The 20,787-nt window shown below is 40.1% G+C and overlaps 1 protein-coding gene across 1 annotated transcript in view; it reads right to left on the reverse strand.

Annotated features, from left to right (window-relative positions):
* Positions 1 to 2,166: 2,166 nt before the first annotated feature.
* LOC105667349 (dipeptidase 1) overlaps positions 2,167 to 20,787 on the reverse strand; it is an 84,748-nt gene continuing 66,127 nt past the window's right edge. The window contains exons 10-11 of the mRNA XM_012359101.2: positions 11,004 to 11,139; positions 2,167 to 5,254 (exon numbers count right to left, since the gene is read on the reverse strand). Coding sequence (XP_012214524.1) covers positions 5,144 to 5,254; positions 11,004 to 11,139 — 247 coding nt within the window. The 3' untranslated portion in view covers positions 2,167 to 5,143. The remainder of the gene's footprint in view (positions 5,255 to 11,003; positions 11,140 to 20,787) is intronic.

Raw genomic sequence — 20,787 nt, forward strand, 5'->3', positions numbered from 1 at the left:
CCGGAGCCAGTGTTGGCCAAATTCCGTACAAATGCGGCATTAATTCTACCACTGCGCACTCCGTAAAGCGAGTGGCTCGCTGGTATCTCTTGACGCCACCTCGAGGCACTGCGGAGACTCCTTGGCTCATATTTGTATCGCTCGAAGTCCGAAATTTCTACGAGATATACTTGATCCATCCTTAGAGAGAGACTTGGCTAATCCTAGTTCACCTTAGACGCTCTCTGCGCGCTTAACTGTTTCAAACATAGCGCATTAGTCACCGGTGAAACTATTGTGTAATGAATCGTATTGATATACTAATTCGTAATAATTACAGAATTAAAACTTTTACTACAATATATACATGTATATATATTATATATATGACTTGTTCAACATCTATGAAATACAAACATTTCAATAAATAAGGCAAGATTATAATTATAATTATTTGAATAATTTAGGATCGCTATATTTGTTTGAATTATTATTGGAATAATTATTTGATACTTATTTATTTAAATATCATATGATATAATTTTCCAAATAATGAACAATATTGTTCGTTATTTGGAAAATTATCACGCCTTATTGAATTAATAGGATTTTATTACTATTCAAATATTATGTATTATATTATACAATTGTTAGCAATTCATTAATATTGTATATACATAATTATATTATTATACATATTTTATAATATTATATAATTATGCATAATTATTTGAATAACTATTAGCACGTTTCTGAATACTAATTTCTGAAAACATAACTATTTTTTTCGGTCAATTAACAGACAATTAACGAAATGACATTTATTAAATTTTTTATTGACTTGTACGTAGGAAAAAAATTTTAATATATCATCGCGAGCCTATTTCACTAGGCGGAGTGACGCGAGCGTGCAAGTAAAATAATGCACCATTTCCTTTTACTCTTTTCTCTCTCTCCACGCAGGATGCGGCTAGAGAATTTTCCTAACTTTAGGACTTCTTTTTACTCCGCGCCTCGCGCTCACTTTGCGGAGCACTCAGGAATATCGTCCGCGAACTTTTTGCAAATCCAACAAATTCCGTCCGGGAAACGCGAGCGGGCCGGGCGAGTAACGCCGTCAGGCGTTTCTTAAAACGGCCGCGAGGTATAACTCGCCGGTTTCATATTATACGTTGCGCGGGGCCCGTATTAAGGGATGAAATTTATAGGTCGAGTTTCTACAGTAAACTTAGCCGATATCTCGCCGCGAGGCGAAACAAAGAGTAGTTCTCTTACCGGAGGTTGTGGCACTCCGCTGCCTTCGTAGGCTCTCTCGAAGGTAGTTTCCTCGTTTCCGTCACCTTTCTTGCGCCCCTTTACTCTCGCGGCTAGTTTTTCTCACCTTTTTACTTCTCTTTTTGCCTCCACTCGCGTCCCCGTCTCCTCCCTGTTTCTGCGGCGGAGTGTCGGCCGAACGACGGTAAAAAAAGCTGAAAACTGCAGCGGTAACGGCGCGCGGTAAACGCTGGAAGATGGGGGGAAAAAAGTAGCTGGTTCGGAGATGTCGACGTGCGCGAAGAAACCGGCCGTTCATTCAGCTCCACGATTCGACAGAGGAAAGAAGCTTAAATGGTTTTTCCACGGTCGAATCCGGATCTAAACGTGTCGAAACTTTTTAACGACCTCGTTAGGCTTCCGCGAATACCCGGGAAATTAATTACCCACGAAAAGCCGTCCGCTCATTTACGGACATACGACGCTCCCGCTTTCTTTTTCAACCTTCTCATCGTTCTTGCTTGATGGCTGCACATTCACACGTGAATCTGGCCTGGTGACTGATTCGGTGACTGGTCGTCGACGTTTTTTGCGTTTTCTGCAGAAGAACATAAATTGGTCCTTTTTGTAAAATTAAAGGTTCGTTGAAAAAATTTAAATCTAGAATAATATGCATTTTACAATGAATTACTAATGAGCGATTAACTTTACTCTTTTTTTCTTTCAACAAGTTTTTTTGAAACATTCAACATTTAGAAACGTATATTTCATGGAATGTCAAGTTAAAGTTTTATTTGACGTTTACTCTGATATTCTTGCACTGTAGATTTTCGTCGGAAAGTTCGTCGTAGCTCTTGAATAGTTTAAATTGTGAAATGTTAATTTATTATTAAATTTTGGGAAAGGTATCGAAATAAGTGAGAGAACACGATCGCTTTTGCAACGACGGCGTTCGACCTGCCGTAGATTTATTTTAGATACCAGTAACTTTCAAAACCTTATAGGATATTAGTTACGAGGCTCGCGTTTCGTCGATCCTATTCTGCTCGCACGAGAATGGTCGTTAAGTCGGTCGAACGAGATTCTGCAAGAGATCAGCTCTATTAACTCTCCTGATTGTGTTACCGTTGCGTGAAATAATAAAGCTAAATGAAATTCGACGTTTTGCACATTTTACCGTGTCACGTACCATTAATTAAGCGTAATATTACCAGAGAACCAAAAAAATTGTAATTAAATTTTTGTTTCCTATATTGTTTAAAAAACTTGCGCATCTGTATGCGTTTCTGACACTTGTTTTTATTTTGCAAACCATTCGCGTTGAAATGAAATTTGCCACGCAATGAAACGAGTTAACGACCATATCGTCGTGGCACGAGGGAAGTCGATGCGTTCGTCCGAAGCTCCGATGTAATCACCGAGCTCGTGGCAATAATAAAATTTCGGTGCAAAAACAGTTCATACGAGAGCGGAACCGCGTGAGATAAAAAATCTTTCACCGACCGGAATTGTATGCGACGGTGTGGTATATAATGACGGTATAGAATTTAAAAAAATCACCGTTCAATTCGATAAACGCCGACGTATACGTGATCGACGTCAACTTCGATCGTGCAAAATCGTGTAGGAAAGGCCCGCACACAGTGTCGAGCAATCGTAATCCATCCGACTTGGTCGGACGTTCACTCAGGGATCCGGATTGCTTCGCGCGATTTAGCCTCACTCGCAGCTCTCCTCGTAGATCATGATTGGTCAAGCCAACCATCTGGAATCGTGGTCGGCTAAAAAAAATGATTGGTTTTGAAAAAATCACGAGTATTGCTCGACAGTGGAAACATGTAAATTTTTTTAGCTACCCATCGACGCGCGACTTTGTGTGCGCTTTGCATCTAGATTAAAAAAAATCGAGGACACCCGATGACCTGGTTCTTCGATCCAACATGGCCGGCTTGACATGTCGGAGAAATAATATGTTTTTCGACTTCAGGTACCATATGTACAAGTTGTCATTCGAACACGCATACACGCATACACGCACGCGCGCCGCGTGTCACTTTCATTCAGTTTCACACTCACATCGCGTTTACTCGTACTCGAATATAATTGTCAGCTTCGTCGCACGTAATCGGTCGTGATGTATACATAATATAATTATTGACTAGGACAGTTTTTTTGGTTCCGGCTTCGACGAGGAAATCGCTTGAGTACAAATTTTCATTAACATCGAGTATGCCCGTGCGGCTAAATTGTTAAACATTTATACAAACGCGTTGGTCTTCGTATCGCAGTGATAAGGTGCGTGTTTCCGCCTTGTTGTCGTGCTAATTTCGACGTTCCGTTCTTTCTTTGTGGCCATTTTTCAGCCGCATTGACAGCTTGACTAAGAACTAGCTCGGCTCTTTTATCAACCGAGCACGCAAAACACGCTTTCTCATTCAACCATCGCATGACGAGTGTACGTATCAGTACCGCAACAGTATAATTAGGTAGCCATAATAATTTTAAATGTCACAATAATTTTAAATGTTATCGTAATTTTCGATCATTTCAAAAAATCGTAGGTGTCCTCTTATTCGTTAAGACTTATCCCAAGCTTAATGTCAATTGCGAAAAGAATTGCCATCTTCTAAAATAAATGAATAATGATTAGAACGATTTTAACATAAGAGAGCGTAATTATAACAAAATTACGATGCAAAAACTCTCTTTCGAATCACTATAGATAGATACTATTGAATTTGCATATGAAACTTGCAAATTGATGTTATTATTGAGTACGTAGCGTAATTTTCCATGTATTTCATCATGTAGCATATATTTGATTTTGTTTCTAGGATAAGTAATTAAATTGTACAATAGCTCGCCAATAGCTCGTTTGTATAATCAATAGTACTACAATAGCACTACCCATGCTAGTGTGAAATTAATGGACGATCGCTTCATTAATACGTGCCATACCATTATTATTGCCATTATCGATTAAGTTGGATATTGTTGATAAATATGATGAGGATTATTCCAGAGTTATGAGGCAAGTCAATATATGTTGGTTGAATTAAAGCTTACAAATTGAACTTTAATTCATTTCTAGGAGCAACTAGCTATAATTAATCAATCCCATTTCGCAATTTTTTCTCCCGGGGCGTTGAGCTAGTCGCGTTGAAATTTATTAATAACTGGTATTATCGATAATAACGGAGATTATATATAGCGTATAACAAATGCGCAGCGATAATTATAACGAAGAGAATTTTTAGACGTACGAAGCAGATCGATGTGAACGAAAGCTTTAAAAGACAAAAGCATAACTCGCAAGTTAGATTTCACTTTACTTCTACGAATAACTTAGAGAGCCGATATATACCTGGTCGATCTAGTTGCAATTTTTACTCGCGGCATTGAGCCTGCAGTCGCGGTACTGACATATCCACTGGCCGTCTCGATATCCTTCGCGAACATTCGCATCTCACGGTTCCGGGATCTCTGGCGGAAATCGAGTTTATCTATCTACTTACGTACAAAGATGAGAATCGTGGGGAATAACGTCGAGAAGGATCGAAAGGAGTAAAAGTGAGAAAGAGAGAGAGAGAGAGACAGAGAGAGAGAGAGAGAGAGAGAGAGAGAGAGAGAGAGAGAGAGAGAGAGAGCGAGAGAGAGATGGAGAAAGCGTGTGTGTAGCGGACGCCGAGGCGTCCCCGGGAGATGCGAGGAGTCGCGAAACTCTGGGATGAAGTTGTAAAGAGCGAGTTTTACTCCCGCTGGGGCAGTGAAGGTCTTTTTCTTTCTTCTCTCTCTCTCTCTCTCTCTCTCTCCCTCTCTCTCTCTCTCTCTCTCTCTCTTTATCTTTCTCTTTCCCTGTTTCCGCTTCGATCACTCGATCGTTTACGTTCGCCATGAGGATTCCGACAGCTTAAGGCGCCATCAGACGCTTTATGTTGTAACGGCAATAATCGCGACCAATTATGTCCTCATGCGGGATCTCCTCCTCCAGCGGCTCCTCTGCGGCCAGACTGTCACGAATCTGCACACATAGAGAAAGCTACGATGTAGCAAATGAGTTATTGACTGTTAAGGCGTAGTTTACCGTGATTTACACGCTGAGCCCTTTGATATGCATATCGTTGTCGTCGGCTTCCATCGAACGCTAAGCGCTCGTGGAACAATGCTACCAATCATAGTTTACTGTCGCCGATCACTCATTGTAATCCGCGCGTACATCTATTCGCTGCGAATCGATCAATAAACCGACAGTGATCAAATGTCCTTATTTACGCGGATTAATTCTATGCAACGCACTTCGTTTTTTGCAGCGCTGCTCATTAAAGAAAAAAAAAAAAGACTGCCAGATTAGGAAATACCAAGAGCTTCGAGAGGGTTTGATACAAAGTGTGTTATCGTGTGTTTGAAAGAAAAGCCGGTCTTCCTCATTTCTCTCCGGTGTGCATTCCGGTGGTGGCGCGTGAAAAAAGCTGATGAATTTTGACGCTGCGCTGGGCTTCTGAGACCAGCGCGAGGAGGGGGTGCGGCGAAGATGGAAGACCGTGCACGTCGCAAATGTTCTCAGGAAAAATCGCGCCTGGCGATTGCCGTTGCAGAAGACGGGGAAATAAAAAGAGCGCGCGCCTCCCGGGATGGGCAACGATGAAAGGCAAAGGTGAGCGCGCGGGGAACGGCAGCAGGGAAAAAAGTCGGCGTGATGCACGTATTTCATACGGGCATGCACGGCGCCCATCAATTTTCGGTGAAGCCCATTAACCTCCCACGGGCTTCGCCGAAAACGAAGCTTTCGACGGCTGACGAACGCGTCAGCGATGCTCGCGACATGCCGCCCTTTTTCCCGCGTAATGACGAAAAATCGCCGCGACGTATATGCGAGCCGAAAGTCGTTGAGAACAGATTAACATATTTATGGCCAGCTATATTGACAGCAATTTATACGTGCCGATAACGAAATGAGATTGATGATAATAGACAAGTGTGGAAGAAAAGAAGTTTGAACAATTTCTCTTGATTTGTTGTGATAATTGTTACACTTTTCGTTCGATCAAGTAATTATACAGATTTCTGCTGTGATTGAGTTGCGAACAGAGTTAGTTTTAATTAAATGAATATACGAAGATTGATCACGCCGTATCCACAAGTGAAACGTGTGAAAAGAAGTGTTTCATATACAGGAGATAGGTACATATTCGTAAAAAGTATCATTTGATTGAGATCTTTCTTGCACTCTCCGGAATTTCGCCAAATAAAACTTTTTTACAACATGAAGGGGCAGTCTTTTTTTGATTCGTACAGAAATAATTTATTGGCACAACGTCGGACGGTGAAAAGCTTTTATTGACTTGGAAATGTCGGCCGCGCCTTTTTTCACGCTTTGTAAAATTTATTTCGCTTCTCGTGAAATAAGAAAACTACGTTCTTCGCTCGGGATCGATTCCGGCGGAATACATATTAGAGCGGCGTGGCGCGTGCATTTCTTTCCCGCTCGAAGTCTAGCATGCAGTTTTTCAATTAAACGAGCGTCACAGGAAAGCGGCGTTCTATCACAAATATTTACGCCGTGTAAACGCAACTGCAATTTTTCGGGCATTGGTTATCTGCGCCGCGAGAAACCAATATTGCGCAAAGGGCGTAAAAGAATATTTTTGTTAAAATTAAAAAAATTTCCCAAATAATTTTTATCACCGCCAACGCCGGTAAGTTGATTTTCTCATTGATAAAAGTAACAAATTGTATCATGAATATATAACTTTTTTTATCATAATATTTAAGATATATTATTGTAAAATTGTAGTTGCGTTCGGCCCGATGATTTGTACGATCTGTTTTATACTTTTTCGCGTAATAAATGACTAGGAAAAACAATGTGGAAAAAAAGGTATATCACGTATTGTCTTAAATGTTTATACGTCATTTCTGTGTAACAGTCCATAACGTAAACCCAGTGTATATACGTAAAGTTTCATTTCGTCGCCCCGGTGGATTTCCAATTAAACGAGTACAGAGAATGGCGGCGTGCATCTCTAGTGACGAGGCAACACAGAAAAGGAAATGAGTGGGCGATGTATACGAGAGAACGTCGACAGTCTAATCAAATCTGCCTTTATTGTCGCTTTCACGCCTCGGGCGCACAATGTTTACGGTACTTGCGATATAAACGCTAGCCTGTAATACGGACATCTCGCAGGCGTAATAGCCCTTCTCCCTTCGCCGAACCTTTTATATATTCTGCTTTAAAATTGAAATTTTTTTTTCGAAATATCAAGCGGACGACACGCGCGAGCGCACGAAGAAACTACTAACTGAACGATTAAACGTTAATGGACGTTGGAGTTTCTCCTCATGAAAATACGTGAACGGTCTGGTTACTGTTGGTACTTTTCTACGTTTAATTGCATAAAGCTAAAAGTTATAAATTTTTAGTTGAAAAAATAAATATTGTGGAATGGAAACTATTAATTTTCACTTTTGATATTTAATACATAAAGTTTAATAACTGCAAAAAAATTATATACGTGATACAGTTGCTTGATAATCATATTAGAGTTTTTATGTTTTCAAAAGACACTTGAACGGGAATACATTCTACAAAATGTGAGATTAAAATATTAGATGTTGAAGGAATTTAAAGAAAAATGCATAGACAATCTTAGTACAGTTGATATCATATCACCCGTTAATAGCATATTTCTGAAGTTTCTCATGATAAGGATATAAAGATTTTTGTCTTCAAGTAATCTCAGGAATTTGGTATTAACCAGTGATAGGTTAGTTGGTTCGAGACACCCTATATATCCCTACAATATTTCACGTTTACCGATATTTATGAGACATAAAATTATTACGAGAGGAATAAAACGTTGATGAAATGAGGAGGGAATCTAGATTGCGAACAATGTAATATCAGAACAGAACAGGCCGATAATAACATGACATGCGTGATGCTAATTGCGTTGTTGTTCATAACATGCTGATGACTGTTTGTCAATAGTTCGTTAATGAAAAATATGTGGTAATGAAAGAGAAAAATTTTTTATGAGAGAAATATTTTCTGTATAAATCTGCCAGAGAGATAAATTAATTTTTGCAGTTTTTGAGAAATTATTAATTAAAAGTTTTAAATCTTTATGAATCACAAATGTTGCGTAATATTTTTTATAGAAATAGAATTAAGTACATAAAGATGCAAAGAGAGAAATTACGTGTGAAAAACATGTTTCGCAACATTTTTAAGTATCTTTCTTTTTATTATTTATTTAAAAAATTTTTTTGAAATAAGCGAGTTAATTATAATTTATCTCGTAAAACAGGGAAGAAAATAAAAAAAAGTGGCTCGCCATTAGCACGTTTGAAAGTAGCATGACGATTTATATAATGTGAGCGACAAAATGATTACATTACGTGCGAGGAATTTTCCACCATTGCTTGCGGACGATTTCTCGCGGTGGGCGTTTGGCGGTGTTGCCGCGATCTTGCGAAACAGTATCAAAGTTCCCTTAGATTTCGCCTCTCGTACGAGGGACAATAGCGGAATTGAATTTCAAGGTAACGTAATCGCCATCGTTTTGTTCGCCGCGCCGCGCCGTAGGCACGGCCATTATTTTAGCAATTACGACGTTTCTCGCCTACCGCGAACTAGCACTCCACCGACCGGTGGAAAACGGCGATGAAGTGGGTCGGGATTGCTCAAAGGATTTACCTCTCGCCCATCCTCGTCGACATAGGGTGCGTTCCACTTAACTTCACTTTTCTCATCGCAGTAAGGGTGCGTTCCATTTAACGCCCGCAACGCTCCTAGGATCATTTTATCCTTGTTTTTCATCGAAAGTTAAACGAGGATAAAATGATTCTAGGAGCGTTGCGGGCGTTAAGTGGAACGCACCCTTACTGCGATGAGAAAAGTGAAGCGTCTGGAAACGTAAGCGTGCTATGTCTATGTGTGTGTGTGTGTGTGTGTGTCTCAGGTAAGAAGCTACGACTTCTGCGCGTATTTGCACGTTGAAAATTAATGACGACTCTGCCGTCTCTCGGTCGGAAGAAACTGGAATTTTCACGTGACTCGCGCTACAAATTGTTCCCCGGCATGGCAAGTCACATTTTCGTATTCCGATAATCAAATAATGTTATCCGCGATTCGGATAATACCGCACGCGTGAAATTAGACTGCGATAATTTGAGACGGCGTACGAACGCGATTATACGCGTAATACGTTTCCATTTAGGTTTTCATTGTGCCGTGCGGACTAATTCCGCAGTTCTTTCGCGTGACAATGCGATGCCACGTCTCTCACAAAGGCGCGCGCGCGCGCATTTTTTTGCGACACGACGGTAAATCACCGTGGAATTCAGAGAATAATTTTAATTCCCCAGCTATCCCACTGGCCGGCGTGATCACGCACGTTAATTCTTTGTCCTTACGGAAACCGGCGCCGGAGAGAATTGTTAGGTGAATGCGAAATTTACGCGTGGCTCAAACCGCGCCGCGTTTATTACATTACGATCCAAAATGTGATAGACATTCTTCTCCAAATATAATAAACGACTCTTGCTTTGGACAAATAACCGTGGTTCCGTTGACCGCACCGCGCCGCAATTAAATTATCACAGTAATTTCAACAACGGCCATCCTGAGCGTCCTCAAACATCCGGAACATTCGGCGCACATAATTTCTCACATCATTCCTGTCGGGGCGTGTACCACCGGGTAATATCCAGACTGAAACATTTTCAGGCATGGCGGAATTCTCGCAGGGCGATCTGCATTCGACTGCACTCCGCGAAACCGGGTATTTAACGTTGAAATATACGAGACATTAATCGAGTGGCCAAAGTGTAGAAACCAGATTAAATTAGAGGAAATTTAGTTCAATTTCGGTTAAACATTTGAGACTAACGCGGCGAAATTCAGCGATACATTTTCATCGGAGAAGCACAGACAGTATTGCGCATAGTTCGATAAACGTACAGCGGAGATTCGACCAGTTTTGCCGTTTTTAATCCTTTAGGCGCTGCAATTTTAATTCCCCGCATTTGCATTCGCCTAATCTCTTGTTATTATTACGACGAGAAAATAAATAGGAAAAACGAAAAGTTATTATATTATTGTTACTTTATTTCAAGCCGAGAGCACAATTACGATTTCTGCAACATCATGCGTAAGAAAATATGCTTGAAGCGTTGGATTTTAATTAAAGCGAGCGGCACGCTCAGATTGCGGAGCGCGATTCTCCTTTGAACGAGCTTATCTTTCGCGAAGTGTACTTATATATTATGAAACGTCAGTGTGTTGAGCGATGCTGAGCGATATTTCAGAGTCGTTTAATACACACGTCACATGTAGCCGTGGCTATACGTCATAAGCGCGCACGCGAGAGAAAGAGAGAATGGGAGCGCGTACCAACGGACGGGGTTAGTGGATCGTGCCAGCTGGTTCTACGACTGGCAGGGCTCCAAGGGAGTAAAAATCGCGGTACGCCCGGGTTTTCTCGTCCGGTGATGCACCGCGCGCGGGCCGGATCCATGATTTGTGTGCTTTATTAAATTCGATATTGGTCAACTCGGCTAACCCGAACCAGGCCATCGGTTATTTCGTGGTAGAAACGAGCGCTCTTCTCCCTCTCTCTCTCTCTCTCTCTCTCTCTCTCTTTCTCCCTCTGTCACTCGTCGAAGCGACTTTTTCACTTTCGACACACGTCCGCTTTTTTCATCGAGATAAGTTGGAAAGAGGGTCATTTCGCTTTTTTTCCTCTTTCCGACGTGGTATAATTTACCTGTTCTACCGCCTTGAACACCCGTATAAGATTCAAGCCAGCCAGCTTCTGGATGTCTCTCTCCGACCAGCCACGCGCTAGCAATTCTGCGAAGAGCTCTGGATACTTGCTGACGTCCTCCAGGCCCGTTGGTGTCCTGAGGCAGAGAATTTATGATGAGACCTTATTGAGATTCGCAGATGAGACTGCGACGTGATCGATTAGGGTGGAATCGCAATAGACCGAACTACGTCTCCTTTCTAGACATGGAAATTTAGGAATCTCAGATCGAAGGAGATATTCAAAGGGAGCTTTTCTCGGGAGAAGTACATATCTGTAGAAATATTTCAGCGATAAAATGACAGTTTTCTTTCTTCTTTTTTTTCATCGAGTAATTATTTGTCCAAAAGTTTCTTCATTATTTTTTGTTTTACTAATGTAATCAAGGAAAGAGCAAATTGTTTGCTTTAACTTAATACATAAATATTTTAACGGTCAAACTTGCGTTGGAAACTTGTCAATGCGTTGACTTAGAGCCGCGTTTGGCGAGAGAGATACGGGGCGAAAATAATTTCGTCTTCCTTCATCCCCGAAAATATTGTTTTAAAACACTGCACTCGCCGCGATAAATTTTCGTTGCCGGGCGGGCCATAAAAGTCGATATGGAAATAATGTCCGTCCTGCGGAGCGCCAGCTTGTGAACGTACGGTGCGCCTAAGACCACAATTTACATGAATATTTCCGCTCGATAAGATAGAGCTTTAATGAAGCAGAAAGCTCCGGGAATTTAAATTAGAAAACTGCTTGAAACTTTTATGGGTCCACCCTCGTACTTTGCGTATTCCATATTACCGCGGTAATTTTACAGCGTGCAATTCTTTGCGGCAATTCTTATCTATTACATCGGAGCGTGGTGAATTATATTTTCGTCTATTTGCATTATTCAGTGTGTATGGCCTTGATGACGGACGCTGAAAAGCTCTATTATGCATGCAGCACGAATTAAAAAAGTTAATTAATATGTGTCTGTTTGAGATTAATGATGCACTTTTCATTACAATATTTTGAGCGTGATCCGAGATAAAGAATATGTATCTCTTTCTCATAAAAGAGTAGAATCTGTGAATAGTTAAACTGAATCAAATTTTAGTTTTTATTATTGAGCAAATATTATTTGAACAATTTTTCTACACAGATTCCTGCCTCGAATAAATGTTTGCATTTTTCAGAATAAATGAAGTTTCCACATTTTCACAGTGATATGAAAATTACTTAATGCTTTCCAAGCGTTTCTCCTGGAACAATTATTTGCAGACTATCATCGCTGTAAAAATGAAACGTACGTTCCGCATATCAGGAAGGCAGATGAGAAATGCATTCACGCGGAAGAGAAGGTCAAAGTACAATAATGAGCTAGTCAGGAAGCAGTCACGGATAAATTACACGAGTTACTTCAGGCGGTTTATCCTTCATTACTTTAATTACCAGTACGCCGGGCGACTGCGGCGAACTTACTTTACCGCTGAGAGAGGCATGTCGGGAAAGCGCGACTCTGCTCTCCTGCTTCATGCAATCCTCACTTATAAGCCGAGGGTGGAAATGTGCTACGAGACCGAAATATTCGAGTTTAATGTTGGCGCGGAAAAGAATGTACCTCTCTTGCACAAAAATACTTCAATTAAAAAAATTATTTATAATAAAATTATAAATTTTTTATCTTTACAAAAAGAAAGATATTATAAAAAAGTCACGTATCACTTCACTATAGGTTTGCCGAGATATTCTGCACGTTCGGGAAGCATCGAGCCTTTCGCTTTTCGCAGCCGTCTGCAATTTATCTGCTGGAATTGTTACACGAACGAGCGTAGTCGATATTTCTCGCGAAGAAATACATTGAAACATATTGAAATCGCGCTATTAACGGGTGAACGGGTGGAAGGTAAAAGGGGGTTAGACTGATTTTTGACATTATCATTACAAGCGTCATAACGAGGGCTCGTAGAAGACCGACCCGGTGACAACAGTCCGCGGGTAGGAGGAGGAGGAGGGCGAGCTGTCGAAAGCTGCTCGCTGACAATGTCGGGCCAACAAGAGCGGTTAGAGACTTATTCATGGCGCGTCGTGTCCCGACTGAAACTGGCAGTTATACAGCTGTATACTGTACACATCGGCCGACCGCATTCAGAGAGCGGCCGTTATTTCAATCTCGGAAATTTCCAAATCGAGTATGTCCATCATTATAAGCTGGCTGTAAACGCGCGACAATCGCGTGCGTATCGAGAACGATTTGTATACGCACGCGATCCCTGATAATTATACTTCACTTTTGTTCCGGAATGGCTGTATGTTTTTGGAAATATAGTGTCCGACGCGATTACCGATACGAAATCCGATTTTGCCGTGACAATGTTCGCCTGGAACAACACGTTGGTCGGGCATTTTTGCAGCGCAAATTTCTTCGAGAATATCCAACAACTTTCTCGGCAAGCCTAGAAATATTTCTCTTACGTATTACGTCTGCAATTTATGTAGTTGTTTTAAGCTCGCGTTATAAGCTCAGTAAAAGTCCGTTTATAAGCCTCCTGGGACTCCGTAAAGTGCTGCTTGAGCGTTTTATCTAGAAGTTATTAGAGATGCGGAACTTTGTTTAGCGTATAATTTGTTTCATTTATGATTAAAAAAGGAAGGAACAAACGAGAACCGTGTTTGTGAAGGGGATATAATATCTAATATAACTGGATTGCGCCGTAGTTTTACGATATTGTTGAACGTAGAATAATGTAGAACTTTCCAGGTTTTCGATTTATGCGATGTTTCGACCGTCAAAACGTGAGGAAGGGATGATAATCGAGTGAGCGAAATTATGCAAGCGGCTGCAAATCACTCGACGTGTATTCGAGATGTGTATTTTGTTCGCGGAAATTGTTACGACGTAACAAATAAATAATCGAGCTTTGGGCGAGTTGTACATCGTCGAAAATATTGACCTGTCGCGGACCACTCGTCGCGGATGTAGCCCGTCGAAACGTGACGGTCCGAGGACCCGGGCTGCTGTCGTTGTAGAGAGTTGTTGGCTGACCACGGTCACGAACGTTGTTCCAATTCGTAAAATTTCCCATTCTGTCCGTCGTCTCTCTGTCGGACGGGATTGGTATCGGATCCGGCAGAGCGTGCGCCGTGTCTGCGTTCTCGCGCACACGCGAATACTTTTCGCTGCGGCGAGATACCTGGTGGCGAATTTATGCGGGCGAAATCCGTTGTAAAAAATGTATGCACGCGCGCGGCCCTCGTAAAAATCCGCTATCCGAACAACGACAACGCGGTTACCGTAACATCGATTCGCCTTTCTGGAGCGTCGGACTCTTTCTACTTTTTGCCCGTCTTGTACGTACCTCGTCTATTTGCCCGTCGCTACGACCGAATCGAATTCAAAAATGCCGTTTCCACGGGAAAATACGTTTCGCTCAAACCTAGTGACAGTGATTTATGGACGAGGATGAAAAGCTCGATGGATCGTCCCGCGGAAGAAACGATATGCGGATCTCGACTCTTGCAGGAAAACCGAGGCAGGAAGTGTCCGTCGGCGATCGTTTCGTCGTTTTTCGTGATCGGATATCAAGTCTTTATAAATAAATGTTTTTAATTATTAACTCTTTTGATACAGGATACTGCACAATTTTATTTACATTTTTGCAGCAAATTTATATTTTTTATTTAAAGATACGATACGATAATTATTATTTAGAATTACACAGTTCCGTATCTCGATTTTGATAGGTAAAATTAGCAATAAATTACAGTATAGTAATATAATATTATTATTTCCCGTAATTCTGTTTTGAACGCTGTTACAATGTAAATGTATTTGTTTTACAGATAAACTTCCGAGCTATGAATCCTCAATGCTACGTGAATCGTCATACTTGTCTCATCATAATTTCGTTCCGTCGCAATGTAATAAAATGCGGGAGTGTCGTAAGAGTTTCGCGCGAGTTCGAAACGACGAATTCTAGCGAATTGTATAGACGATCGGATTTCCGATGGATGCAAACTCTGGGACACGATGGTATCTCCGTCAAAGGGTTCGGTCCGGAGGGGGGAAGAATCGGCGATTATTTTAAAGCATCGCGAATGGGCCCCCTTTAGTTATGAAATCGTGTTAGAACATATGATTCATGTGTAATGCATGATGTCACGTCAAGGTGGTCATATGATTCGCGGCTACAAGTCGTCGCTGACTCAAGTTCCGCTGGCATCGACACGAAGATGCTGCTGGGTCACCCGATATTCCGATGACCCCACGATTGATCCTACCTTGTTTTCTTCGTACTTACTCTCTGTTGCGAGATATCCGTGTCCCAATTTGCCAAGTTCGATCGTCCGAAACGCGAGCGGAATTCGCGAATAACGTCGCTGTTTAAACTATTCGATTCAATTCGCCTGCGACGTCCGGGAATACCGTTTAAGTATCGCGCGATTTTCGTGTGCGGGTGCGCTCGCGTGCAATGCGAGCATGATCGCGAACGCGTGTGAGTGCTATGAAGAAGCAGGAAGCTCAAGCGGCATCGGGCGACGTCGGTGCAACATTGTGGTAAGTAGTTTATCGCAAAAAATGTGAACTTTTTTTAGTAATGGTGGAGGGATTACAGCTTAATAGAGAGTTGTTTTATGTAAGCTATGCATATCTTTTATATACTAAAATTATTAATTATTATAACGTAAAAATTTGTATATGAAACAGTGAAAATGATATATTGTTTGTACTTTAACGGCACATACGTGACGCGAAAATTGTAATGGGACGGTCGTAAACTCTTCGCTCGTGCATAAGCGGTGTGATGCTCTTGGATGGCATGCTGTAACTAGTCGCTACTGGAAACTCGCGCCGTTATGAATTTTAATCTAGCGTAAAAGCTTATTGGCCGACAGGACTATCAGCGGGGCCACGTTCTGCCAGTTTTAACCTTCTCGTGCGCTTCCTGCGCGTCCCGCTGTCTATTTCCGCGTAACCCATTTTCCATCTTTAGAAATAATTAAATATATCTTCAGGTTCTTTCCGGCCCATCTCTCGTACAAATATTCCCGTTACTTTTCACGCCACGTGCGAGTTACTGGCTCGTGTAATCAATAAGATGACCACCATCCGCGATTAGCTATCTGAAATTTTAACGATTTACTCCACAGTTCAGACCTGAATGCTTGGCTTCTACGTTTTTCCACGGCGGTGCCATAATTTTTCCTAGATAGCAAAAACGAAAAAATTTTAATTGCACTTTAGCTAGAAGGTTTCAGAATTTTTTTACTGCTCTCGAAACAGATTTTTTGTTAGATTCAACTCGCCGAATTTTGCCGAAAATGTTAACGAAATGAATATTAGTTAATAAATGAATTAAGTAAATTCAAGATATATCAGAATTTAAAATAGAGCTCAGATAAAAAATTTTAATATTTTATATGTACGAACTGTTTAAACAAATCGAAAAAAATAAAAAACGAGCGTCGAGTTCGAATATCTTGGACATAAGCAATGGTCGATTTATAATGTTAATATGTAATGTCTGAAGGTTCGAGCAATTTAGATAGTAAAGCAAAAATAGCACGCACTAGAAGCAGAGAACAAATATTTCGTTGAAATTTTTGAGCAGTACAAATAATAAATAAATGATAAATTGGTTTAAAGTTGTTCCGCTGATGCGAGTTAATATTTTACGGACTTCCTTCTCTTAATAATCCATCGATAATTGCTGCTTCATGATACTCATTTGCGAAAATGTAATTATGATCACGCGAGCAATAATCATTGGGGATAATTGCACGGCCCTACTGTGACGAAAGAATAACTCGGAAAAGTACGATATCGCACGGAGTACGATCCGTTTAATACTCGCAATGTCGGAAGCAAACAACGACGGTAAAGGGAAATCGAAATTGCGCAGCCAACTTTGCGCGTCACTCACCACGGCTATTCTGTTGTACATTTGAACTTTTGTACACTTTTGGAAATGTTCGTGTATGTAAAATAGTGGTTCGAGTATCGACAAGTTTTAAACACTTAACACATTTAAAATATTGTACATTCTATGTTTCTGTGTATTATATTTTAGTTTTGACAAAGAAGATATTATTGTAGAAATTATATCTTTTGTATTTTGGTTTTGTAAACTCGTCAGCGTTATTTAAAATAAGGATTAATTTTGTTGTATTAAAATTTTATTTTCTAAAATAGCTAGAGTATTTTATTAATACAATACATATTATTAGGACCTTGAATAAGTTCTCGCTGTTTTTTTTGTTAAAAAAAAACATTAATTTAAAATATAAGGCTTACAATAACTTTACTCAAAGTATTGTCCATCATTAGAGACCACTTTCTCCCATCTTTCTGGCAGTAATTGAATCCCCCGTCGAAAAAACGATTCATCTTTTGACGCAATCCATGAATCGACCCATTTTTCGGTTTCTTCGAAAGAATGGAAGCGCTGCTCGCTCAAACCATGCGCCATCGACCAAAACAAGTGGTAATCCGAGGGGGCTATGTCCGGTGAATACGGCGGGTGAGGTAGAACTTCCCATTGAAGCGTTTCCAGGTAAGTTTTGACTGGTTTTGCCACATGTGGCCGAGCATTGTCATGTAACAAAATGACTTTGTCGTGTCTCTGCCCGTATAGTGGCCGCTTTTCTTTTAGAGCTCGACTCAAACGCATCATCTGAAGTCGATAGCGAGCTCCCGTGATAGTTTCATTAGGTTTAAGCAGCTCATAATAAATTACGCCCTGCTGATCCCACCAAATGCAGAGCAGAAGTTTCGAACCATGGATATTCGGCTTTGCCGACGATGTTGATGCATGGCCGGGCTTACCCCACGATTTTCTACGCTTAGGATTATCGTAGTGTATCCACTTTTCATCTCCAGTGATGATACGGTGCAGAAAACCTTTTCTTTTATGCCGTTGAAGCAGCAATTCACACATGAGAAAACGTCGTTCAACGTCTCTCGGCTTCAACTCATACGGCACCCAATGTCCTTGCTTTTGGATCATTCCTAACGCTTTTAAACGTTTTGAAACTGTTGACGCATCTACTTGCAATGTTTTCCCGAGCTCTACTAGCGTCTGACATGGATCTAGATCAAGCAATGCCTCCAATTCTTCGTCTTCAAACTTTGTCGGTGCTCCAGAACGTTCTTTATCTTCAAGGTCAAAGTCATTATTTTTAAAGCGCCTAAACCAGTCTCTGCATGTCGTATTCGACAGAGCATTGTCACCATATGTTTCAACAAGAATTCTGTGTGCTTCAGCTGCAGATTTCTTTTGAATAAAGCAGTGCAATAAAATTCCCCGCAAAAACACTTTATTTGGCACAAAAGTAGACATTTTCGCAATAGGTAATTAAACACGTGGTTGACACTGTGGTAAACTGTATCTACTAGAATTTGAGGTTACATATAGTACTACTTAGCTGATGCGTTTCCGTACGAAATTCCATGCACAGAGTGCCGCTACGCCATCTTTTAAGAAACAGCGAGAACTTATTCAAGGACCTAATATAATTTAAATGAATAAACATAGAAGATACAAATAAAAATAAATGTTCGCAAAATAAAACATTTGAAAATATGACTGTTGTTTTTTCACTGTTCGCGCAATAAACTTTAATGGAATAAATCTCACGAAACCAGATGTTCATCGCGTGGGCAGCAAAGTGGCAATCATGTTTTTGAATATTTTATTCCACTGATGTTTGTCTTTTATTTTATCTATTTATATTATAATACAGATAATAAAATGCTTTAAAATCTAAATACTTTAAAACGTGAAATTTCAGTTTTGACTAGAAAATTTATTTTTAAGTTAATAAATATATAAAACATAAGGATATAAAATATACAAATAGTAATTTGTTTGCTGAAATTAAAATTTTAAATTCAAGACACAGAGTATACGTACATTTTATCTCGTAATGTATAAAATATTTTAAACACGTAAATGTCCGAAACTTGCCGATATCCGGACTACTACATTTACATGTGCGAAAAACACAGAAAACGTAGGAAAATAATTCAAATATACAGGGTGTTGCATATACATATTGGGCAGTACGACGGGTTGCGCGACATACTTTGCAGGGATAGGCGCGGTTCAGTGGGTAATGACAGCATATATATGTAGCATCATAATTTATTGATCGAATTGATCGCGCGCATTTTTACTAATTTTGAGTTTACAGCGTTTTAATTATAACGGACTTGAATAATCGTTGCAATTATTACTAAAGAAGCTAAAACACATTAAAGATAAAAAATTAAATTTTAGAAAGTTAACACGTTAAAGGAAACAAATATGATACAACAAAATTTTTTTTCTTTACCGCTTTACTTTTCGCGCGTGTTAGCGTTGTAAACTTTGATAGAGCGGTAAAGAAAGAAATTTTGTTGTATCATATTTGTTTCTTTTAACGTGTTAACTTTCTAAAATTTAATTTTTCATCTTTAATGTGTTTTAGCTTCTCTAGTAATAATCACAACAATTATTCAAGTCCGTTATAATTGAAACGCTGTAAACTCAAAATTAGTAAAAATGCGCGCGATCAATTCGATCAATAAGTTATGATGATACGTATATATGCTGTCATTACCCATTGAACTGCGCCTATCCCTGCAAAGTATGCCGCGCAACCCGTCGTACTGCCGAATATGTATATGCAACACCCTGTACAACAGAATAGCGTCGCGGCGGGGTGACGCGTAAAGTTGACTGCGCAATTTTCGATTTCTCTTCACCGTCGTTGTCTGTTTCCGATGCCGAGTGTTAAACGGATCGTACCTCTGTGCGATTGTGCTTTTCCGAGTTATTTTTTTTTGTCGCTGGTAGTGCTGCGTGATTGTCTCATTTGATGGTTATTGCTCGTGCGATCCTAATTGTATTTTTGCCAGTGAATGCTATAATGGATCGAACTTCTTGAAATTTCCGAGAAATAATTTAAAGCAAGAAAATTTGTTTCATTTATTATCCGTGGCTGTTCGCAAAAACGGATATTATTTTTATAACTGTTTTATTAAAAATTAACGTTAGTCATTGATCTGATTTATTTCTGAAACAAACTTGCTGGCAAGTGTTATATATTATTCCAGTTCTGCATTATTTGCATGAGAATAGAATTATTATATTTATAGCCATGTTGCGATGGACATGGTCAAACGATTTGCGTGCTGAAACGGCTGACGAAGTGGAAATGCAGTAGGCGTAGCAATAAACGAATTGATCGTCGAAGAATAAATAGCATCGTGCTTCCGGCATTCATGAATTTCAGACCAATTTCCTACGTGAAGGCAATGAGCCATCAGCCGTGCACGCGGGCGTTACCCACAAATCGAAGGCTCCCCTGCGAAACGGTTCCCTCGATTAGCTCGTTGAAATTTTAACCACGCGCTGTCAACCAGTGAGTTAATTTAACGTGCAATTAAGAACACGGCATTCCTGTCGTGGATTCAGCATGATGTCAGTCTCTAATGTAGTTGTCAGTACAGTTTCTATGAAATTGAGGGACCGTGCAATTCTTTTCTACAGAACAAATTGCTGATTAATTTAGCAAATAAGTCCTGAGTGAATTTGCCGCTGATAAATTTGAATCCTTTTCGGGAATAAAATAGTGCAGAAAATGTTTTTTTGGGATATTATATTACTTATATTGCTAGGTATAAGTGAACATTCACAATGAATAGTAAAAAGTATTATGTAATTTTATATCACGATACGTCAATGCAAAAATCGTCCAGAAAAACGTTTTATAGAAAATTTCGCTCATC

The sequence above is a fragment of the Linepithema humile genome, chromosome 1 (genome assembly GCF_040581485.1).
Source record: "Linepithema humile isolate Giens D197 chromosome 1, Lhum_UNIL_v1.0, whole genome shotgun sequence".
In the NCBI taxonomy this organism is placed as follows: Eukaryota; Metazoa; Arthropoda; class Insecta; order Hymenoptera; family Formicidae; genus Linepithema; species Linepithema humile.